The sequence below is a fragment of the Lissotriton vulgaris genome, unplaced genomic scaffold, assembly GCF_964263255.1.
Source record: "Lissotriton vulgaris unplaced genomic scaffold, aLisVul1.2 SCAFFOLD_1065, whole genome shotgun sequence".
NCBI lineage: Eukaryota > Metazoa > Chordata > Amphibia > Caudata > Salamandridae > Lissotriton > Lissotriton vulgaris.
In genome coordinates this window covers 736,543-762,312 of record NW_028253252.1, presented here as the reverse complement: position 1 = coordinate 762,312, position 25,770 = coordinate 736,543, and the positions used below count along the sequence as shown (strand labels likewise).

Sequence of the window (25,770 nt, the reverse complement as noted above, 5' to 3'; positions counted from 1 at the left end):
AAAAGGTACAATCTTCTACCACTCAACAGATGAACTGCTTTGAATAACACAGAAGGCATGTCCTTGAACCTACAAAACTACCTAGAAGTATGCGCTTTCTAATGCAAATGATGTGCAACATATAGAATGAACTGGTATTTGTCCCTTGACGTAGCACACACTACTTTACATATCCACAGAATTTCCTATCTCCTGAGTTTGGTACTACAGCAACACTAGTTTCAATGGATCAAGTATTTCCTGGAATATGCTAATTTCGCATCTGTCATTCTTCGAAAGGACTATGCTTTGCATGGTATTCCTCCCAAATGTCAATACTGCACATTTCGTACTGCAAATACTTTGCACATGTACTTGAGGATTCTGTCCGTTCTTCTTCCCCACACCCCTGCCCGCCTCTAGCTGTCCATTCTGTTTATCCACCCTGCACCCTCCATGCATTGTCTGTTCATTGACCAACCCCTTGCCATCCTCTCACTGCCAGTTTTAATTACCCACCCCACCCCACCATCCTCCTCTGTCTGTTCTGATTACCCACCCCTTGCCTTCCCCGCTGTCCTGCTGTGTAAAATATTTTTTAAAAACACTGACAACGCCAATAGATCTTGCATAGGCGGAGTCTATTGGCTTGGAGTTGAAATCCAATAATCCATTTTTTATGAAAGATTTATTTGTGACAGCATAACATCCTGAAACTAGGACGGATCTAGTACAACTGCTGTAGTGCATCCAGAGGTTCCGAGATCAGCATTCACCTGGAACCTAGAATGCACTACAAATAACATAGCATGTGCATGGAACATATGCAAATATGCTCTGCAATACATCACAATGCAACGCCAGTCAGTCAGTCAAGTTCACTTTATTCGATTTGTTAAAAATCATAAAAGACTTTAAAACATTATTATACAAATTTACAAAATTTACAGAATTCATAAATTTATACATTTACAAGAGGCAGGCCAAAACATTTTGTACAACACTAAAACACAAGGCAGTGCAAAGGAATAATAATTGGAATCCAGTTTAAAGAGCTAGGTAGGGTCCCCCAATACAGCCAAATTTGTTCTCGTTCTATGAGCCGCCACCAAAAAGCTGGCTACTCCAAATATGGTGGTAGTGCTGCCCAAGGACATTAAGTAAACTAGAGCCGGCCTAACTTGAACAAAGCCGGCTTCTCTTAAAATTGGGGCCAAGTATTTTTTTCTAGCATCCAAACATAAGCTGAAAAACATGGTAAAATGCATAGTGTCCTGGTCGGAAAAATCATTACATTTACACCGTGGGCCCTCTTCAGGTGTACTCCAGGAAGGGTAACTACCTAAAGAATAATGGATTAAATTAAATCTGAATTTTAGTAACAGGTGTTTATGGAAGGGCTTGGTTACAATTTTGAGATAGAGCTCAAGGGAAGGGGAACTCAGCAACAAGTAATGTGATCTGACGGCGGGTTTATTCAATTCTTGCTCCTCCCGAGCTAATCTGGCCCTATCCATAAAGGTTGCTTTGGTCCATTTAATATCCTCCCTCTTAATACAGGACGGGGAAGTAAAGAGTTCCGGGCGCCCTAGCTGTAAAAAAAGTGTACCTCAAGTACTCCAGCCAGGCTATTCTCTTTACATGATCCAGTGTCATAACGTCACGTAAAATGGCATGGTTGAGGGTTAAATCATCATTAAGCCAGGTCTTTAACCAGAATACTAAAGGAGCCAGTCTGAGTTTATCGGTAATGTAGTCTAGGCCCACCTCCCCATGAATGGAAAAGGTAGGGGTAGACTGAGGGACAGAGAGAAGGCGTCTCAGGAATTTATTTTCCACTATTTGTATTATATCCTGTGAGACATACCCCCACAATGAAGACCCATGCATAACAACGGATATGCACTTGGAATTGTAGATTTTTAAAAGTGCCTCCATGGGCCTTGCCCCTAACCTATTTGCAAATCCTAGAAGGGCTGAGGAGGCTCTTGCCAGGGATAAGCTTTTGATCTTAATTTGGGGTCCCCATAAGCCCCTATCATCAAAACTAACCTCAAGATAAGGGAAAACTGTCACCCTAGACACTGCCTCACCCTTACAGGAAAAGGATATAGGCTTACCCCTTGACCTGTGATGGCCCACCACCATCGTGTGGGACTTTTTGGCATTAATTTTTAAATCAAGATGGTCCATGAAAGCCCCGAAGGCTGTCAATAAGCGCTGAAGGCCCACCCCAGTGCGAACTATCAGGACTGCATCGTCCGCGTATAGGAGAGCCGGGATGTTGATTTCTCCTACACGCGGGACGTCCCCCCCCCCCAAGGTCCTCAAGATGTTTGCCCAGACCGTTTATGTAGATGGTAAAAAGGAGGGGCGCCAGGATGCAGCCCTGATGGACACCTCTCTCTGATTTAAAACGATTGGTGCACCTGCCTTCCTTTGTAACCCGCACTGTGGCAAACAAGTCCTGGTGTAGTGAAGCCATGAAATTTACAAGTGATATATCAATCCCGGATGCCAGTAAGATTTCCCAAAGTTTTGACCTGTTCACCAAATCGAATGCCGAGGAGAGGTCCATGAAAGCCAAGAACAGGGACCCCTCCTTAGCAACCGTGTACTTCGATATTAACAGGTGAAGGTTGGAACACTGGTCCAAAGTACCTCTTTTTGCCCTGAAGCCGTACTGGATATTTGATAGGCCCCCGCCCTCCTCAATGTTGCCTCCAAGTTTGAATAACAAGACTCTGCCTAAGATCTTGATTGCAGAGTCTAGGAGGGAAATGGGCCTGTAACACCCTGGGTCATTACGTTCCCCCTTTTGCAACACATCCTTCCCCTACAAAACAAAACCAAACACAAATAGGCAATAAGAATTCTTATTGTACAAAATTATCAAATCTCTTTGGCACTTGTCTAATTCTGCTTTCCACTGTGATTCTCGAACTCACAGAATCAGCAACCCCTTCAAACAGGTTAAGGAGTTCTGTACCTTCATATGTATTTACATCATGATGGTCATCTAGTGCCCTCTTGTCAAACTTCACCAAAGTACTATAAGACTACTCCCGTGTCCTCGCTCCCATTCCTGTACTCACGGTTTATATTTCTGACCTTGAACTTAGCAACTCTCCTCACATTACATACTTTGTCATCCTGGGTAATTACGAGATTAGTAAACACTTTCATGGCTTCCCAATACTGGATAAACCTTGGTTTACGAAACCGAATCTCCAACCTTAATTTCATGCAACTTTGTTCTCCATTTATTGTTATACCACTGTTTGGATTTGCCTTTTTTTCTCCTCACTTTTTTCTGAAATGTCCATCACATTACATTCCACTTCTACTCCTCTCCTCAACCTCTTGAACCACCAATGACACAAAGAGGATGCCGGTCTTCTACCTTTTAATAACTTAAATGGGCTGACTTCAATGGTAGTATGTGGTGTAATCCAGTACAGCCATAACCTTTCCCTCAAAGCTTTCTTCCAATCGTTTCCTTGACGATAAGTCTCTCCAACATATCTTTTCAACACACGACTGAACCTTTCCAATTGACCATTTTCATGTGGTTCGTATAATGCAGTGGTCTTAGGTTCCGTTCCATTCCATTCCATTTATAGAGCGCACGGCAACCAACGGTGGTGTCCCGGCGCTGCACAGCGGAAAAAACACCCAGAAGAGGACAGAGAAAGCAGGACATGTTCAATGTTTAAGGAAAGATTCCATTCCCTCACTAACCAATTGAACCCCGTTGTCAGTAACGAGTACAGATGGGCATGCTACGTCTACATGGCTCCACTTGCCCCCATCGTCAGAACCTACGGACTCGACATCGTGTCATACGCAGAAGACACCCAGCTCATCCTCTCCCTATCCAACGAGCCCAACACCGCCAGACGCAACTTTCGAGAAGGCATTGAAGCCAAATGGATGAAAAACAGCTGCCTACAACTAAACACCAACAAAACAGAAGTACTCATCATGGGCCCAAACCCCGACGCCTGGAGTGACACCTGGTGGCCCACCGCTCTCGGAAAACCCGCCAACCCCCACAGACCACGCATGCAACCTGGGAATCATCCTGGACTCCGAGCTCAAAATGGACCGCAAGATCAACTCTGTCTCATCTTCCTGCTTCCACACCCTCCGCCTCCTTCGTAAGACCTTCAAATGGATCCCCCTCGAACACCGAAAGACAGTCACTCACGCCCTGGTCACCAGGAGACTCGACTACGGCAACGCACTCTATGCCGGAATAAACAAAAACCTCCTCCGCAAGCTACAGAACATCCAGAACGCCGCCGCAAGACTGGTCCTCAACCTGCCAAAACACTGCCACATCTCCCAGCACCTGCGCACACTCCACTGGCTCCCCGTCGAGGCGAGAATCACCTTTAAGATGCTCACCCACGCACACAAGGCCATCCACGGCACCGGACCAGCATACCTTAACAGCCGACTCAAATTCCACGCACCCCAAAGTACCCTACGATCAGCCCAGCTTTCCTACGCCGTGGTCCCTCGCACCAGAAAGACCAGATTGGGAGGCCGCTCCTTCTCCTTCCTCGCGACAGACCACATCGCTCCCCATCTTCGCAAGAAACCTCAAAACCTGGCTCTTCGACAGACCCCCTCCTTGATGGAATGGAACCTGCACCCCCCCCTCTCCCCCCCCCACCCCTAGCGCCTTGAGACCCTCACGGGTGAGTAGTCGCGCTTTAACAAACTCCTGATTGATTGATTGACCCTGGCAAAAACATCCTTGAAAAACTCAACTACCACCCCGTAGTCGCTTGTGCCATCAATTTGACCTCTGCCCATTTAGAATGGTAGTCAATTAGGAATAACGCAAAATGGAAATCTTTAGGTAAAAACTGAAAGGCCCAGAAATATATACGGCCAACTTTTGCTAAGGTAACTCCGGCCACACACTACTCTTAATGAGTGGAGTTCTTACTCTTAGCATCTTCCCGCTTCCTGCACAAACATAACACTCCATCACCATTCTGTTCTTGCCGGTCCACCAAAAGTGAACGCTTTTAAGGCGTTTAATGCCAGACATCCCTGGATATCCCTGGTGTGCCAACTTAAGAATGGTTTACGGCACACCAACCGGTGGAACACACTTACCATCCTTGAACAGAAAACCTCCTCCAAGCATGAGTTCGTCTGACACTCTATACATAGGTAACCACTCCGGCTTGATTTCACCTTTCCTGGGCCAACATTCAAAAACGCACTGCTTGGTGTTTCGACAGATCTCATCCTCTATCCCACTTTCTCTCCACACTTCCGCAGACATTTCCTCAAACTCTTTGAAAGAAATATCCTTAATGGTGGCAACTATCTCCTCTTTATTACTGTAACGACCGGGTTCTCGAACCAGATGGGATCAGCTCCTTGGAGCACCTCCAACCCAGCCGGAACGTAACCACCTCCCTCCTCAGGACCCATCTATCCAGGCACCTGGGTACCTACCTGAGGATGGGGAACTCGCAATATACAAGCTCATATCATCAGAAACACCACTAAATCTATAGGGATTACTAGGAATACTCACTGATTACTAAGGACGTCCATGCCCTACACCACACTCATACCTCATAGTCTCGCGACCACATGGGTCCAGACTAATCTACCCTGGGGCAGTTCTGATTATTTACCATTACACACTGATCACCATCAGTGCTCACTCGACACGCAATCTGGCGTGCCATACACACTGATCACCCTCAGTGCTCACTCGACACGCAATCCGGCGTGCCATACACACTGATCACCCTCAGTGCTCACTCGACACGCAATCCGGCGTGCCATACACACTGATCACCCTCAGTGCTCACTCGACACGCAATCCGGCGTGCCATACACACTGAGCTGCAGCCCCAGCGCTCTCTCTTTATCTGGTCCACAATCTGGCGGACCTACACACTGGTCTCACTCCCAGTGCTCGCTTACTTACAACCTGATCCACAATCCGGCGGACCTACACATCAGGCTTCCACCTGATGCTCTCTTTAACGCCGCTTACCAACGACGATCACTTTCCTATGAATACCTTCAGCTCTATCTCTCTCTCTATGTTGGGAAGTCTCTCTCACTATTCACTAAAGGTTCGCTACAACAATAATATTATGGGATGGCCGAATCACTTAGTGTCAATAATTCCCTAGCTCAAGGGCTCCTCTCTCTCCCTAATTATTCAGTGGCTACTTACCGGATCAGGGGCAGCATCTGTTCTGGCTGTAACACCTGACTAGAAGGAAAGGTTACCTGTGCTTTAAGAACAAGAGACACACACTGTATGCAAGAGTTATTACCTGATTTAAACGCTCTCTATCATAAGAACAACACATGCACACTAGTTCACTAAGAACTGGGGTATCTTTATTACAATAACAATAGAAAAGGATTCATATACAGATCTGCGGGGTCTCTATAACTAACAGGAACTTTAACACACCGCTGAAAGAAAAGGTATTAGACATATAACAGGGACAATGTTATCTGCGGGGTCTCTGTGACTAACAGAAACGTTAACACACCGCTGAAAGAAAAAGGATTAGCAATACAATAGGGGAATCTAGCCTAGGAAATAAAAGCACTAATATAACAGGACAGATATCACCTGATTAATATGAAGTCTTGCTCTAGCTGTCATCTGGGCTTCTCTCTCATCTGTGCCTTAGCTTGTCTTAGATTCTCTTGTGCACTCTTGGACACACATCTGCGCTGATCACATTGCACTGGACTCCTCTCCCCCACGAACTCTCTCCACCTTCCAACTTCAGTCTAATGGTGTCTGCCGCTCTGATAATCGTTCGCTCCACTAGCTTCTTCACTCTGATTGTTTCCATGCCAATGTCCAATTCACTCCAGCTGCTCCCACAGATTAATCCACGATATAACTTCAGTCTCTTCTAAAAGGCATTACTTCAGACTCCAGCTATTCACAACTCCTCCTGATAAGTAACTGCTTCTGACTGCTTCCTTCAGTTCCAGCTCACTGACTGTCTATCTGTCTTCTCTCTGTTCCAAGCATCTTCTGTCTCTTCTCCTCCTGCAACTCCACTCCTCTCCTCTGCTCCAATTCAACATAAACTCTTTCTGATTCTCCACTCGTTCTGCAACTCCACTCCTCTCCTCTGCTTCAATCCAACTCCACTGCTTTCAGCTCAAACTCTTTCCGCTCCTCCAACTCAACTCCACTCTCTCCGCTCCTCCAACTCAACTCAACTCTCTCCGCTCCTCCAACTCAACTAACTGACTCCGCCTCTGCACTTCACTAATATAGAATGCTCTTCCCTCATGGAAATTTCCAACAGAGGGCTGCCTCCCACCGAATTCCTGTGCCAGCTCCAGGGCCCCTTGCGCTGCCGCAGTGACCATCTGCATGTTACGTCTGAACCCAAGAGACAAACACATTCCTCGGATAAGAACCAGTCCTGGCTGGTTTTCCTCTAGCAGACAACAGGCTTAACTATAAACATTACCTTTACTCTGCAAGCATCTCAGCTCTGCAGGGATGGAAAGCAAAATGGAGTCTCTCTAGTTCTGGGCCTTGTAGGCCTGAGAAGGATGAAATAACCCTTAGCTCTGTCAGAGTACCTACACAAACCATACCAATGTGTAATATAAAGTCAGGACCACAGGATCCACCCTCTACTATAGGCAGGATAATGAAAGGACACATAATTATATCAAAGCCAATAGGCAATAGATGGATTAGAATCTATCATCATATAAAGCAGCTATCCTCTTCTAGGTCTGGAAAAAAGGGCTTAAAAGGGCCAACACAAGGTAAGAATACAGATGATGGATGTGAGCAAGCTTAAAGTCTTCATCACTCCGAAATAGAGCCAAAAAACCAGTCAAGACAATTACCTTGACTAAAATCGCCCTCTGGACATGGTAACCTCAACAGGAAATCCAGTCACATTTTTCTTGCCTGGCACATGCTCTGTTTCAAAACAGTATTTCTGCAATCTCGATGTTAGTCTATCAATGTGCATGGTAAAATTCCAACCACCACCCAGAGGCAGAATGTTAACCAATGGTTTGTGGTATATCCTTAAGATACATTTACATCTTTTGATACCGGTCAAGATTACTTGCAGGTGAGTCTCAGAGATGAGCTGCATAGATAAAATACACTAAAGTCTGTTCTTGATGCTCTCTTCCTGAACAGCTTCTGTAGCAGGGAACAGAAGGGTAAAGGTGCTGTATATACCCAACTGCTGTGTGTGAGTAGCAGTTGTTAGGCATAAACCTGGCGGCAGGTGTGTTGTATGTAATGCAGTTTTTGTAGTAGAATCATATGTTAGCAGTGCCTGGACATCTTAAATATTTTAATACCATTGTTGATGAAATGCTTGAGAACAGACGCCAATAAAATGTGCCTGGTGTCATTCAGAGCTAGTTAAATGAAATGAACTGTTCACAAAATGAATAACTTATAAAACTTAGTGCTCAATTAACTTACTTAGCCTCTCCCCACTGATGTGGGCCCGAGACCCGGTCCGCTCCGCTATCTGGGGGTCTAGCTAAGCCGGGATATGGATGAACCCTGGAGGGAGAACTAAGGCAGGTAATGACCTGGCTCAAGGACGGGGTTGCTGCCTGGTGGAAGTTACCGCTGTCCCTCAACTGGAGGTCACTATAGCAAAAACGGTAATACTCCCCAAATTCCTATACTTGTTTATCGCTCTGCCTCTCCCTCTACCAGCATACTTCCGCAAAAAACTCCAATCTCACCTTATATCACTGACTGGCATGGGCTGGCAAACAACCACTAGTGGAATGGGATATACAGACGCTCCCTTTGGAGCAGGAAGAACTCGACTTAGACTAACACCTAGGCGCATTTTGGTCAGTACTGATTACACCCCATCCAATAACAGCCTCACACTGCCCCTGAGAATGACCATGTGGCCCAATGCCCACTTCAGACAGCTCACTATGGCACCGTCAGACTAGTGCGACATCAGGAGAATACAGTGGCCTGCACGGTGTGTGCTTGGAGTGAGTTGCGGAGGAGAGCACGCCTTGACCACCTGTTTGGCCCATCGGTTCTGATTCCGGGACACCTGCTGCTGCTTGCAGCTGACACAGGGACAAGGGCGTGACTTCACCAGACGCAGCTAACTTCCTTTGGCACTGTATATACGGAGGGCAGCTTTGTTGCCCACCAGCAGGTATTCTAAAATCTGCTGCTTCGCTTCTAGGCACCATGGCCTTCTATCCGTGTTGTGATTGCATTGTACCATTCTGTCCCCTCTCACCCTCCGTACCCTCCACCCCGTCCTCATCTGAGCGTTCTGGAATGTTGACTGACACCAGCTGCTGTCCTGCCTTTTCGGGTGCTCCTCCTGGCTTCTCCCCCCGACCACATGCTGTGTTGGCATTCCACTTAATAAATAAGTGAATACTGCAACCTCTTCTCTATTATTTCTTTATAAGTTGGAGACGAGGACCAACACAGCAGAACCTGCGTGCAACCCTCGGTGAAGTGAAAAATCTGATGACGGACAACCGCAAGAAAGGAGTTGCCTTCAAGGGAAATTCAGACAAAAAATAACAAGGTCAGATAAAAACATTAAAAAGAGAACTTCTTGATGCCATTTCTGGTGCACCTGAACCAAAAAACAAAGACGAACTTCGCTCTTTAGTTAAGATCATCATCAGGACAGGGTGAGCAGTCTGAAACTAGAGTAAAAGGAAGCGTCGATTAGCACTGTGCCCTACATGATTTATATATCTAAAGCAGTGTTTTTGTGCTCCCAGTGTCACAGGAATAACAATTAGCATGCAAGTTGCTATCGGACTTAAATTACTATTTGGTCCCAAGTGGTTAGAGGACTGCGAGGGGCATTAATGGCATGCTTAAGGGTCAATCTATTCAAACTGTGCGCATTGTGCCTCAGCTCCACTTATTATTTGGTAAGGATAATTGAACAGCTGGGGGGGGGGCCGTAGTTCTATCTGCAGGATTAAAGTGTTGGTCGCTTCACTCGTGATCGCGGAGGATCTGAGATGTATAATGAAAAATGGTGTCAACCTACTAGTTTATAGTTAAAGGGAAGTGAAGTGAAGGGATATAGGATGCCTCTTACTTTAGGTTCCTTGATATTGGTGAACCGTCACATATTTGGTTCAAGCGTTCCAGGAGCTTAGACGTGCTTACTAAAGGAGAGAGTAAGAGTGCATTACTCATATGGTTCAGAATACGATTTTTTTTGTTAAATAACGGTTAAGAGTAGTTTTCCTACTTAGGTTACATTGAGGTGGTTTTGGACTTGCAAGGGGAGTCAGTTTCCAAGGATAGGTTCTAAAAAGAAGTGAAATTAGGTAAATATTAAAATCAATAGAGTGGAGTCGGGTTGTTGATAAGAAGGCCCTTATCAGTGTAAGGTATACTTCGAAATTTGCATCACGCTATCGTGGCTATGAACTTTACAGTCAGTGAAGCGGGGGTAATGAATATTTTTCCTTAATTGGGTTAGGCATACTTTGAATGGGCCAAGCATCTTGCGTGACTATCCACATTCACGTAGGTATGGCGCGAGTTTTTTGCCATCATGAACGAATAATTATGGTCACCATTTACTTGGAAATCGGGGAGTCATATCTCCTGTATTTAACAAAGCAATCTAACGCCACAATGCTTCAAGGGGTCAACCGGTTACAGTGACTATTAGTATTGGAGATGCGGGAGTTAAAACATAGTGAAAAAGTAATTGTGGTGAACATTTACCCACAAGATCACGGCGGCGTATCTCGGGTATTTGAATCTGTTTGGAAAAGGCGGGAATTACTAAGCGATCTCTCACCAACACGGATAAATTAAATTGGGTCGGGTGATTGGGGTCCACATTTACTTAGTTCCCGATTTTAGCGGCAGCAAGGGCCATCCTGGCAAACGCAGTGATTTCTTCCGACGCTGTTAATTCGTTAGGGAGAGAGGGATTGGAGGGACGCAATTTTATCCAACAATTGTCATAAAACCATGTGACAAAGGGGGAGGTATCGCACTCCAAGATAAATCTACCTAGGACTCTGAAATCCCACATCAAGTGAATAACACCCTACATTACGAACGACTAAACAAAAATCTTGTGGAAAGTATCCATGAGTAAATTCTCCAAGTCACCCAAGAGGGCCTAGAAAGTGGATTCATCAGGAACAATGAATTCCAGTTCCTCAATAACAATGAACCACGCACTCCGGTACTGTATACGCTGCCCAAAGTGCATACAAATGCAGAGGCACCAGCAGGAAGACCCATCCTGTCAGGGTGTGGTTCTATCCTGGAACCCCTAGGAAAGTATATTGATTTTTTCATCAAGGACCTCTTCCGAGACACAGTAACTTAAGTCAAGGACACCACCCACCTAATCAATTTGATTGAATCACAGCCTTTCGATCCAGATACAGAACTCCTTGTCTCTCTAGACATAGAGTCTCTGTATACAAACATTTCCACAGTAAATAGGTATAGACGTAATAAAGAAACACCTAAAATATTCGCCTAGCACCCCATCAAGTACCCACTGGATTCATAACTAGACTACTTGAAATTGCCCTCACTAAGAATTACTTTCTGTTCCAAGACACCTACTTCCGACAGTGCAAAGGCACTTCAATGGGGGCGATTTTTGCCCCCAATTTTGCCATTTTGTTCGTGGATGACTTGGAAACTAACATCATTCTCAATGACACAAATCCCTACTATGACAAAATCCGTCTTTGGCGCAGGTACATAGACTATGTCCTCATGATTTGGAATGGTGACCAGATCGCATTGCACGAGTTCTGTGCTTGGCTTAACACCAGCCAAGCGGACCTCAGATTCACAGTTTTGATGTACATCAAATGGACTACCTAGATGTGACTATCAAATGCCAAGATGGTCAGCTATACACTACCTTATTCAGAAAGCCAACAGAGAGAAACACCCTGCTTGGATACCACAGTGCACATCCAAGGGCACTCAGAGATGGCTTGCCCTATGGCCAATTTCTTAGGATCAGGCGCAACTAAATTCAAGGAAGATTTTTCCAGGAGGCTGAAATCCTAATCAAAAACTGACCTCCAGAGGCTACCCTAGGAAACTAGTTAAACACGCCATGAAGAGAGCGTGGTATGCCCACAGTGAACATTTATTGCAGCCACAGGATAAGAAACCCTTAACAAGGATCACCTGTCACTACATTATGCACAGTAAGCAATAACAAAACACTGGGCAGTACTGGACCCATAAGAACTAACTACAGGAACACCACTCTTTTCCTTTAAAAGAGGGCGAAACCTTAAAGATCACTTAGTCAGAGCATACACACCAGTGAGAAAAAATAATACTATCCAGGCAGGTTTCAATCTGCCCGCAATTCTTGGACACTACAAATGTAACCACTGCTTGGCATGCAATTCCACCATGAAAACAGATGTTTTTGAATAGGATACCTGTAAACATGTCCCAAAGTCATTTACAAACTGTAATTCAAAAAATGTAATATACTGCATTGAGTGCCCATGCCATCTACGTTACATCGGCCAGACAACTCAGCAGGTCAAGACCAGGATCGCACAACACAGAAGCTGCATCCGCTGCAAATTGCTCACGGCACCATTGGCGGAGCACTTTATGAAAATGGGACATTCTGAATCAGACTTCACTTGGCAGGTGATAAGACTGCCTGGTACCAAACACAAGGGGGGGGTTCGCAACCAACAATCTATACTTAACCGTCTAGAATACAAGTCCAGCACATTTACATTTACATTTAAATACTCTTGATGAGTGAAATACTTATGTCTGACAACATTAGCCATTTTGCATTTCAGGGCTGTTTATGATCACACTGTGATGTTTCACTATGACAATATTTACCACCATTTGAGTATTGTACTGGTCTTAACAATTTTTTATAAAATGTGTTTATCCCATACTGAAACAAACCTATATGGCTTGTTCAGGCAATGCATGCTTGCCCTATCCATATACCACTTTCAACAATGTAAGGACACGCTACATATAGTATGTAAGTTTTTGCCACGCACCCACCTCTCTACGCAGGCTACAAACGCATGATTATATACTGCAATAAGTTCCCATAATTTAAATCCTTATTGGGAATTAAACATTTTTACGCTCCACACTTTAGTATGCTTTAGGCCACTACATATCTGCTCCATGTCACCACCGACACAACCTTTGGCCTTAAAAGTAAAGAAATTCCCATCAAACAACTTAATTGCCATATCGGCATCCAGGATGCCTGCGCGCAATACGAACACTATCTGGGATAGTGACACGGCTCAGCAACAACAGCGCATGTGCGTAATTAAAATTGGCCCCTGAAGTGGATAAAATCACGTCCCCCCGATCCCTCTCTCCCTAACGCATTAACCGCATCGCTGCGGCGGTTATTTTTCCGAGATGACGAGCTCAGCTCGTCATCCGTACACGACCACCGTGGCTGATGACGAGCTGCTCGTCATCAGCATCGAAGGGGTTAACAGCGTCGGAAGAAATCGCCGCGTTGGCCAGGATGGCCCTTGCTGCTGCTAAAATCGAGAACTGAGTAAGTGTGTGCCCCAATTACCGGGCCCATTTTAATTTATGCGTGTTAGCGAGAGATCGCTTAGTAACTCCTGCCTTTTTCCAAACAGACTCAAATACCCGAGATACGCAGCCGCGATCGTTCGGGTAAATGTTCACCACAATTACTTTTTCACGATGTTTTAACTTCCGCATCACCAATACTAATAGTCACTGTAACCGGTTGACCCCTTGGCAGCATTTTGGCGTTAGATCGCTTTGTTAAATACAGGAGATATGACTCCCCGAATTTCCAAGTAAATGGTGACCATAATTATTCGTTCATGATGGCAAAAGTCTCCCGCCCTACCTACGTGAATGTGGATAGTCACGCGAGCTGCTTGGACCAGTAGAAGTATGCCTAACTCGATTAAGGATAAATATTCATTACCCCCGCTTCACTGACTGTAAAGTTCATAGCCACAATAGCGAGATTCAAATTTGGAAGTATACCTTACACCAATAAGGGCCTTCTTATCAACAACCCGATTCCACTCCATTGATTAATATTTACTTAATTTCACTACATGTCCTTGGAAACCGACTCCCCTTGCAAGTCCAAAACCACTTCAAATATAACCTAAGTAAGAAAACTGCTCTTAACCGTTTTTTAACCAAACAATTTGTATTCTGAACCATATATGAGTTATGCACTCTTACTCTCTCCTTTAGTAAGCACGTCTAAGCTCCTGGAACGCTTGAACCAAATTGTGACGGTTCACCAATGCCAAGGAACCTAAAGTAAGAGGCTGACTATATCCCTTCACTTCCGTTTAACTATAAACTAGTAGGTTGACACCATTTTTCATTATACATCTCAGATCCTCCGCGATCACGAGTGAAGCGACCAACACTCCTTAATCCTGCAGATAGAACTACAGATCCACCCCAACTGTTCAATTATCCTTACCAAATAGTAAGTTGAGCTGAGGCACAATGCGCACAGTTTGAATAGATTGACCCTTAAGCATGCCATTAATGTCCCTCGCAGTCCTTTAACCACTTGGGACCAAATAGTAATTTAAGTCAGATAGCAACTTGCTTGCCAATTGTTATTCCTGTGACACTTGGAGCTCAAAAGCACTGCTTTAGATATATACATCATGTAGGGCACAGTGCTAATCTACGCTCCCTTGTAATCTACTTTCAGACTGCTCACCCTGTCCTGATGATCTTAACTAAGTAAAGATCGAAACGTCGTCGACCCCCAATAAAAATCCTCATTTTTTATATTCCCTGTGGATTTTGTATTGTTGTTTATGTGATATTTCGTATATTTTTCACTGCCACTCAGTCAAGTATTTTTTATAAAATTGACGTTATTAAATGTAATTAAAACTATAAATGTTGCCCTACTTATTTATTCAGCTCACTCTTTTTAATACATTTTTTTTTTTACTTTTTTTATTGTTATTTCATATGCATAGATTAACATACATCAATAAACATTAATCATCTCCAGTTTTGATTACGTAGCACATTACATGGTCCACTGCATACATGACAATTTACTTTGATCCATCTGTCGTATAGCCTAACAGGTGACATCATTCCCGCAGTGTCCCTCCCACAGCGGCATGGTCGAGTTTTTAGTGTAATCAGACTACCAGGCCCAGTCCCTAATTATGGGCTATCTTCAGGGGTTGACGTCTCACGTGGAGGTTCACAGATATTCCCCCGGGGTTCATTTCACTTCCCCCATATTCTGGATTATTTTTTGGGACATCCCCTGTGGGTGTAAACCGCTCTTTCGGCCACCATAGCGGCATCCATGTCGTTCCCCCACTGCTGCTGTGTAGGCACCACCCCGGAGCCCCAGATCCTGGCTATATTTCGCTTGGCCATCGTCATCCCAAGCGTTGCCCAATACTGTAGTCCCAGGTTAAGGTCAGTGGGCTGCCAGATATTTAATAGGCAGCATCCAGAATCTCGCTGGACCTCCACCCCACCTACCTCGGAGATCTCACCCAACACCTGTTCCCAGTAGGCTTGTATCTTTGGACATTCCCATATTATATGAAAAAAGGTTCCTAATTGCCCGCATCCCCCGAGGCAGAGTGGATCGAGCGTATGCCCAAGCTTATGGAGTGTGGTGCTGGGGTAATATACGCAATGTAGTACTTTAAGTTGTATGAGTTTTAGCCGCGAGGAGATCGCTGCTTCTATGGCTGCGCTAGTGCGTCCATCCAGTCTGAGTCCTCAATGTCTCCTAATTCTGCTTGCCATTTGTCTTTCAGGACCACCATAGGGTCTGGAAGATTATTCACTAGCTTACGGTAGGTCTGCGATATGGCTTTTTTGTCCATGTAATCTGTGAGGAGTCTGCCTTCCAGGGGTGAGGAGTCAGCTAATTTGGTGCCTAGGGGGATTGCACCCTGGAGGGCTTGTCTGATTTGGATATAGCGGTGTAGTTCGGTTTCTGCCATCCCATATTTTTCTTGCAGAGTTGCAAATGAAAGGATTTGGCCCCTCACCCAAAGATCGCCAATTTTCGTAATGCAGATGAGGTCCCATTGTCGGAATCCTTTAGTGTTCGCCAGGGTACCCAGGCGTCTAGTCTCCCAGAGTGGGGTGGCTAATGTGAGCACTCCCTCCCAACCCAGCGCTCTTTGTGCAGAAAATGACATTGAGTTCCATGTGGAGTAACGTAATTTAGGATGTTTTTATGATTTTGCACCTTTTTTCAATTTCTTTTTTTTCTTTTTGTTTGTTTTCTCTCTAGCTTTTAGGATCATCTATGTTGACACATCTTTGTGTTTTTTAAATTTCATGTACTGTACAACTCATATTTAATGAGAATTTTTAAATTATTGTTTCACTTATATTGAATGTACAATTTTTATTAAAAGCAGAACGTGTACTTTTATATATTAGTTATTTTTTTGTATTGTTTCACATATTTGTCTATTGGGGTCCCAATGTATGATGAATGATATGGTGATGTGAAACAACTTAAAGTAAGGCTTTAGGAATTGAGACCCAGAAATCTAACTGATTTAGCATGGTGAAAACCTTCCCAGGAGAAATCTTTTTCTTACCTCTTTGTGCAGTGTGCCAGATTTTAATCGTGTGGGCCGGGGACCTGTGAGTGCATGTCGCCGTTTGTTTATGTAGAGGGCCTTCATCAAGCGGTTCACGGGTAGGACAGTTCTGTCTAACCGGAATGCTGGGTCGTCTTGCAGGACGTGCAGCCATTAATTTATGATTATCAGTTGTGCGGCCCAGTAGTTTAGTTTAAAACTGGGCAAGGCAATTCCCCCGTCATACCAGCTACGCACTAGTTTATGTTGTGCTATCCGAGCTGGTTTATCGTCCCATAATAAGGAGGAAATTTCTGGGTCAATTGCTTTAAAGTAGGAAAGGGGGACCGGGAAAGGGGTATTCTGGAGAGCATAGAGGAACCTGGGGAGTGCCAGCATCTTGAATAGCGTTATTTGTCCGAGAAGAGTCAATGGGAGGGGTCTCCAGTGTTTAACGTCTGCTTTAAGTCTCGCTAGGGGTCTCATTAGGGTTTCTTCCATAAATACAGTGTCTTGTGGGGCAACATATATTCCTAAATATTTAAATCCCCTGGTCGCAATTTGCAATGCGCAACCCGGAGGTAGCCTGAGTAAAGGGCCAAGGAGTACGTATAGCAATCATTTCGATCAGTTGATAGTGTATCCCGATACTGCTCCAAATGCTTTAAGGATGTCCATTAGGACCTCCATGGACTCTGTCGGGGACGTCATATATATTAGTACTTCAACCGCGTAAAGCGAGATGCGGTCCTCCCAGTCTGCCTCCCATTTTATCACCTTGAGCGACGGGTCTTGTCGTATCCATGCCGCTAGTGATTCTAATATTAAAGCAAAGAGGAGCGGGGACAGTGGGCAGCCTTGTCTCGTCCCTCTCCCTAATGCGAACTCCCTTGGTATGCGTCCTTTCACTACCATGTGCGCCTGGGGCGCTGTGTAGAGTAGTTTGACTCACCCACAAAATTTGGGCCCAAATCCCATCTTCCGGAGTACTGCGAATAGGAATGGCCATTCCATTCTTCTTGAATCATCGGCATCCGGGCTAGAACACCATGAAGACGCCTTAGGTTAAGGGAGGTGTTTCGCCCCTTCATGAAGCCAGACTGGTCGGGGTGGACCAACGTCCGAAGGTGTGGTTGTAGTCGGAGCGCCAGTGCTTTAGCAAATATCTTGGCCTCTGCGTTGATTAGGGATATCGGGCGATAAGAAGAGGGCGACTCCGGGGGTTTCCCGGGTTTTTGTATCGCCATGATCGTAGCTAACCTTTGATCTCTGGGCAAGGCCCCTAGTACTAGAAAGTCGTTATACATGCTAATGGGGGCGTGACTATTCCTGCAGTCTTTTTATATAGCTCTACTGGTAGGCCAGTAGGCCCCATTGCCTTCCCCGTGTGAAGTACTGCTAGTGCCTTCCCCACCTCCTCAGCCGTAAAGTCTGCTTCCAGGGTATGCATGTCTTCTAGTGGCAGCGTGGGCATTGGTATCTCGTGTAGGAATCGTATGCTTTCCTCCACTGTAGCTGTGGCGCACAGTATGTTGCCAGCTCCTCCATTATTAGTTGGGGATCTGTGATGGTAGTATCGTCCGCTAACGTTATCTGGGCTATCCATCTGCCTTCTCCCTCCTCTCTAGCCATGCTAGCATTTTCCCTGTCCTGTCTCCCAGTTCGTATATTCTATGTAGGGTGTCGGTGTGCCTAGTTTTGCCATTTCCTCCGTATAAGCTCTAAATTCTCGGGACGCCAGTGCCAGGGCTTGTGCTGTGGTGTCATTTGAGTGCATGGAGTGAGCTACCACGGCCTTTTGTACTTCTTCTAGGGTATCAAGGTTTTGTCTGTGTTCGCGTTTGTGTCGGGTTATGGTCAAGATAGCTTGACCCCTAATTACGGACTTGTACGCCTCCCATAAAGTGCACCGGAGTCTACGGACAGCACCTTCTCCTTAAAGTATTGTTCAGTGGCTTTAATTAGGGCCTTGGCAATCTTATGATTCTTTAGGTATCCGGGGTAGAGTGGGTAGATCCTCTGCCTTCCGGGGAGCTGTGTTTCGTACGTAAGTTGGATAGGGGAGTGATCCGGGATACCTCTTGGTAAGTGTTCGACCACACTAATTCGTTCCAGGGTTCTCGCTAACGTCATATGTGGTCTATGCGAGAGAGACTATTATGGGCCCCTGAGTGAAAAGTGTATTGGTGTTCAGTAGGGTGCTTAAGTCTCCAAATGTCAGTCCCATAGCGTCTATGAATTCCCTAAGGGTTTGGTTGGGTCTGGTCTCCTCTCAGGGCGGTTTACGGTCCATAGTCGCGCCCATTACTGTGTTGAGATCCCCACCTAGAATCAATTCTCCCTCGGGGAGGTCAAGTAGGAGTTTCCCAAGGTCTCGGAAGGCTGCCTGGTGAAGCGTTGGGGGGACATACATTGAGGCCATGTTATATATTTGTCCCTCCCATTGGCAGGTCATTGCGGTGTATCAGCCTTGGTCGTCTGCCCAAGTTTTCTTTACCACCAACGGAGAGCTCTTATGGATCAGGATGCCGACCCCGCAGGATCCCGATGTGAATTACGCGTAGGCTACCATTTTGAACCCCCAGCGGCAAGTGCTTTGTAGGTCGTTCCCGTTAAATGTGTTTCCTGAAGTAGAGCAACTGTGGGGCCCTTTCGCTTTAGATATTGCAGGACCAGTCCCCTTTTAATCTTGTGCTCCAGCCCGTTGACGTTCCAAGATATGACGGACAGAGGAGTGCCTAGCGATCGTGGCGCCTGGGGACTATTACCTTGGTCTTCGCGTCCTGACATATTGTGTGTGGTATGACTTCAGCAGTAAGCACGCCCTTCCTGTAGTGTCTAAGTGAGAGTGTGCGCCATGTGCGTGGATGAATTCCAACATTAGTATTAACTTCCCTTTGTGTGTGTGTGTACCTTCTGTGCAGTTGTCAGTAATCTTCCCTGGAGAGACCGTGGAACCTCAAGCTCATAACATTATAAAGCCCCCCACTCCAGTGTTTGTCCAAACAGTGCTGCATTAAACTGGATAGATCCAACCTGCGGGTGTCCCCGTTCCCATCTCAGCACCGCGCGCCAAGGTTTGCTGCAGTTTATGCGATCATTCAATCATTGTTCCAACCCCCCACCCCGCTCCTGTCCAGCGCTCATCCAGCTCCCTCTTGATTTAGTTTCTAGACCAAATAATTGCTTACTCTACCCTGGACCTTTTAGGCAACACCTGAACCACTGTCTCTTTTACATGAAGGACACCTGGGCATTGGCAAGATCAAAAGCAGGATCAGGAATGTGTACTGGTGGCCAGGTGAGGATCTAGCGACAGAGTTCTGAGAGAATGCATGCAGTGTAACAATTCAGGCAAGTCCAAGGTCGCGCACAGACCACCACTCCACCCATACCATCTCCAAACATGCCATGGGAAAGGATAGGTATAGACATCATGGGACCCATAACTGATCAAGGAAAACAGGTCTATGCCATAGTGATTATTGATCACTTCTCGAAGTGGCCTGAAGTGGGATTCGTGAACAAAACTGATACCCTGAGTGTTCTGCAATTTCTTGACGAGGTATTCTTTAAGGAAAGGCTGCCCAAATGTATTGTCAGTGACTACGGCCCCCAGTTTACTTCAGAGATGTTTGGTGACTACTAAAACGAGAAATAATATTGCACACAAAAATACTTCTGTGTACCATCCTGCCGGTAATGGTGCCATAGAAAAGTGTAACTGGGTCATTAAGGGAATTTTGCAGTTTGCCACCACCAACAATCTTGCGTGGAGAAATTAAATTGGCAAGACATTGTGGGCGTACCACAGAACACCATGCAATTGTACAGGACATAGCCCATTCAAACTTAAGAGAGGGGGGACACCCATGTCTAAGGGCAATGTAGATTGGCAGACAGCCACCAAGAGGGCAGACTGGTCACCCCATGTGGTCAAACGACGTTTACAAAAGACACAGATAGACAGCAAGAACCACTATGAAAGGAAACATAGCTGCAAACCTGTGCAAATATCTGTGAGTGATATGGTTTGTGCGAAATGTAGCAGACTCATAGCCAAGGGTCAGAACAAATTTTCGCAACCACTCGTGGTAAAGAAAGTGTTCTGTAACTCAGCCTTGCTGAGCAATGGTAGAGTGTGGCATTTCTCGAGAATAACCCCTGGCAATTACAGCAGCACGAGTGGAGATGAAATTGATGCACGTACAACCAATAGAGGTGGTAGGATGGATGTATGGGATGATGATGAGGACAAGGAGGGTAAGGCACAGGACACCCGGGGTTCATCCTCCGCAAGCCACAAGGGGCGTTTTTCTGACAGGGATGTCGAAGGGGCTGTTTCAGAGGGGACCCAGCGTTCAGCCTCTGTTGGCTACAGTGAGAATTCACCTGTCAGTGAGAGAGTAGAACATGGGTACTCACAAACTTTCTCTCGGGGGCCACATTTACGGTATGGTTTATGTCCAAGGGCCGCACCGGTGGGGGCGGGGTCAGTGGGAGAGGGGGCGGGGCTAGAGGAACAAAAATAAAACTGTGACCATGAGGTTGAACACAGGTCCCTGTAGCAGACGCCTTCGTCCACTGAGCCACCAGACCAGGCATACACACATATCTCCATCTCTCCCCATCTCTCTCAACCTCTCCCTCTCCCTCCATCTCTCCCTATTTTCCCTCTATCTCACTCCCTCTACCTCTGTCTCACTCACACTATCTCCCTCTTTCTCTCCTTCCCTCTCCCCCACTCTGTTTCCCTCCTCTCTCCCTCCCTCTCCTTCCCTCTGGCTGTGTCTGCCTCCCTTTCCATCCCTCCCTCGCTCTCCCTCTGTCTGCCTCCCTTTCCCTCCCTCCCTCTGTCTGCCTCCCTCCCTCTCCCTCTATGTGTCTGCCTCCCTCGCTCTCCCTCCTCCTCCCTGTCTCCCTCTCCACCTCCCTCCCTTGTTCTCCCTCGGTCTGCCTCCCTTTCCCTCCCTCTACCTCTGTCTGCCTCCCTTTCCCTCCCTCCCTCTCCCTCTCTTTCCCTCCTATCTGTGTCTGCCTTCTTTTCCCTCCCTCCCTTGCTCTCCCTCCATCTCCCTCCCTTTCCCTCTCTCCCTGTGTCTCCCTCGCTCTACCTCCCTCTGTATCCCTCGGTCACCCTCTTCATCTCACCCTGCCTGTGTGTGCCTGGGCTGAGACAGCTTCCTAGCACACACAAACACAATCAGCGGCACGTGAGCACTTCACAGGTCTTTAAAAGACAATTCGCATGTTAATGAGGCTTTTGTATTTCACCTCTTAGTGCCCCTGCAGCTGCACTCTGACTATCACTGGAATGCCTGGGCCCCCACAGAGCAGCAGTCTCTCAGAGTCGCGGTGCGCAGTGTTTGCTGATACTCTTTATTTATTTTTATTTTGAAACACGGGTAAATTGTCTGCAAGGTCCGCGGGCCGCCAGGGAAGGCTTGACGGGCCGCTGGCGGCCCATACTATGAGTACCCGTGGAGTAGAACCTACAAGAACGAGATGTGGTCGCAGAGTCGTGCCACCAAGCAAACTCAATGACTTTATTTGTGATTAACTATTTAACCATTCATTGTTGTTCCTCAAGGAAGAAGATGCGTTGTGATAGCATTGTACCATTCTGTCCCCTCTCACTCTACGTACCCTCCTCCCCGTCACCAGCTGAACATTCTGAAATGTTGACAGACGCCAGCTGCTGACCTGCCGTTTCAGATGCTCCTCCAGCCTTCTCCCCCTGACCTCATGCTGTATTGGCATTCCACTTAATAAACAAGTCAATACTGCAACCTCTTCTCCTTTAGTTCTTTACAATCCTCTCCGACCGTCGCTGCGAGGCCTCCATGTCAAGATCCCTGCAGCCCCCCCCCCCACATTTGTAGTGCTGGAGGGAATGCTTACTGACCCCTCCCCCTACAAGCTCATCACACACATCTATGCTGGTATGCAGCTGACTGCACCTATCCGCTCTCCCTCTGCCCAACAGACCTGGTCGGACGACCTCAATGTAATGATCAGCGATGAACAATGGATGTATTGCTGCTCCCGGTCCAAGGCGTTATCAACGAGCTACAGGCTGCACCTGATACACTTTAAAGACTTACACAGAACCTAATGGCACACCAGCACGGCTGTTGAACATGGGACTTGTAATGCAATATGTTCGACAATTGCCATTCCTTGCAGACCACACAAAACCTGCATTCCACAGTGGCACGAATTGCAATGAGAAAAGCAGACAGCCTTTGGTACGTTTGTGTTTACTTTGGAACTCTGCCTCTTTCACCCAGTCTTCCGACGTATTTTATTTCGTGCTACTAATCTTCACGCAGCTGTTAACACTTCATAGACTGGCCCTGCTATTCATTTTGTAATTCATGTCCTTCCAATCAGGAAGGGCGAAGATGGTGTCACTGATAAGTTTTGGACCAGGTATTGTTAATGCTCTGTTTATACTTTGGATACACATACTTATTTCCACACAACTATAATTTAATGTTCCCCTTTTTTTCTTCTATTCCTCACAATTGGTCCATCTTTTTCTCTGTGTTTCTATCTTTTTTGCGCCCTTTCTCTGCCACTTTCTCTTTCCCACCTTTCTCTCTCTAAATGCTGTGTTGATCCCCTCATAACCAAGGCCAGTGGAATTTATGCAATTCTCCGGTCCTAGCCGGTTCCGCATAAGGATGGATTTGCCGCACAACCCATCATCTGTGTTAGAGTCACAAGTTGCCCTTGTTTCTTAAAGGACAACTTGTGTGTTCCGCGCGCCTGCCCTCATGCGCTATTGTTATGTGACACGTCACTTATCCTGGAGTTCTCGTTCGAACTCTGCTGCTCTGTAAGTGGCAGTTACTGCGGGGATACCGGGATGAGCAGTTGTGTTTTTTTTTTGTTATACTATACATCACGCATGTAGCTAATAAAGATGTTCAAACCTAACCTTGCTGAAGAACAATCATTTCATCGAAAGAACCCTCTTTCAACCCAATCTGTTGAATAATCTGCAGATTTTAGCACAAAAAATGTTTTCTACTACAAACAGATCAACAGATAATAAAAGGATGGCGACATGTGCTCCTGCGCAGCTGAAAGCATTTTCAAAGGTTGACTAGTCATCTTTCAGTCATTTAATGCTGCATTATAGATTTAAACTGGTAAAAACCACATGAAATATCTTTGTGGAGAGTTACGATGTATAAAAATGACAAAATAAAGTAATACTATTACAAAATGTGCAGTTTTACGCCACTTAATTTGCGTCTTATTGATGTATAATTGAATCAACCCTGCCACATAATTTGACCTTCTACTGTTGAATAACTCCAGTGGCAGCAATTACGATAGTGTAGTATATAGCGTGTTTATGTGTGCCTTCGGTCTGCCTTTGCTCCTGTGATTTATCTACGAGTGCAGAATATTGCCTTTAGGTCTGTTTTTAAACGGTGTGTGTGCCTATTGGTCAAATATATAACTTCAATGTGCTAGCATGTAGATACATGTAAGCACACATGCTGTTTCCTTGTTATCTAATTAAACTCCAACCTATCACCTATGCAAAATGCTTGATTTTTATTTGCTGATAATGCACATCATCCGCAACTAAAACAAAAAAAAATTGGCAAAGCTAATGGGTCCATTAGGTGAGCCCTATTGATTCTCCCAATGCTTGTTTAACTGAGACGCCAAGCGGCGGGTCATATGAGGTTTCAGATGATCCAATCATTGCACAACTCCCTGGGATCAATGTGCCATGTTCGTGTCTCGCGGCAGCAGCTCTTACCCGGCCCGTAGAACTTCTTGCCCTTGGTGACGTCGAAGACCTTGCCGCTGATGGCCATCAGGATGCGGGGGTTGCGCGTTCCGTCGAACTCGCTGAGCTCGGCGATGGTGAAGTCCCTCCGCTTCATCTTGGGCAGCTGCTCCTCCCGCTCCTCCACCTCGGGGGGCCGGTCCCCCCGCACCATCTTGTAGATGAGGTAGAGGATGACGCCCAGCAGACCCAGGTTGAGGGGCGAGGTGAAGATCTCGTGCAGAATGCTCGTGCTGGGCTCGACCTCTTCCTCTGCCATTTTCCTGGTGCCTGTGGGACACAAGACCAATGCGTGTGGGAGGGTTTGCAAACACCCTGGCATTGGAAGTATGCGTAAACATAACTTGCAGTACATTTAAACATACAACCCCTTCTGATCTACCCACTCCCCGCCTCGGTGATGGTTCTGCATCGTGCAAACACAAGCCCTGCATTGAGCCGCCGTGTAAAACGGTTGCAAAACATACTACTCAATGTTTGCACGCAATAAACCCCGATTATTTGCATACTAAATGTTTGCACGTAATAAATCACGGTTAATTGCAACAAAGTTGTGCATGCTGTCAGTCCGCAAATACCTAAAGCAGCCTGTAAATGGCTATTGCACTAAAATATGATGTGTCATTACCTGAAGGTGTACTACTGCAGCTGCTGGTACTTTGGTCTGATCGTTACTCCACTGCCAGTGCCTCTACTTTCCCTGGTCTGTTCTCTGTCTGTGGAAGGGGCGGGAAGTAAACTCCGGAGCATGGACTTCACTACAGAATGACTAATAAAGCTGCGCAGTTTCACGACTGAAGACATGGCCGACATAGGTGGCGCAAAAGCTCAATAGTCGACACATTGGAAAAGAAAGGAGCACCCTTCGTCGCCTTATTATGACACAGTATTCTTGTCTGAAACTCCAGGTATATCTTGAACGTCAAAAACAACCGTTACATTTTAATATTATTACGACAAATTAGTTCATTATTCTCAAAATAAATTATTATTATTCAATTTCTTAAATATTTCTGAAAGGATTTTGCAATGACTTTGACAATTTTACCATTAAATAAGAAAATATTCTTCTTTATTTTGGCGAAAGTACATTTTTGTTAGGCCGGTGGTGATTTATAAATACAGACTTAAGGTATTTTAAGATGGCGTTCGGTTAGCAACCGTAAAGGTTTGGCTTTGACGCTTGTCGCCAGGATCTAGGTAGCGCGCGGGTTCGTGAGCTGAGAGTCCCTTTTCTGTGGCAATGCCTTGCATATTGCATAGAGGCCATGTCGCTGCCCAGGCCTGTGTCATGAGAGCAAAGTTCACACATTCTTTCCTGGTACCGTGTAGGGAGCGTCCGTACCCAGAAATAC

The 25,770-nt window shown here is 45.9% G+C and overlaps 1 protein-coding gene across 1 annotated transcript; it reads right to left on the bottom strand.

The window, feature by feature from the left end:
- Positions 1-24,385: 24,385 nt before the first annotated feature.
- PGRMC1 (progesterone receptor membrane component 1) lies at positions 24,386-25,198 on the bottom strand (the record flags this gene model as incomplete). The annotated part of the gene is made up of 2 exons (XM_086951349.1): positions 25,044-25,198; positions 24,386-24,685 (listed from the first exon to the last, which is right to left on the bottom strand). A coding segment is annotated over exon 2 (289 nt), but the record flags the coding sequence as incomplete, so codon positions are not given.
- Positions 25,199-25,770: the final 572 nt, after the last annotated feature.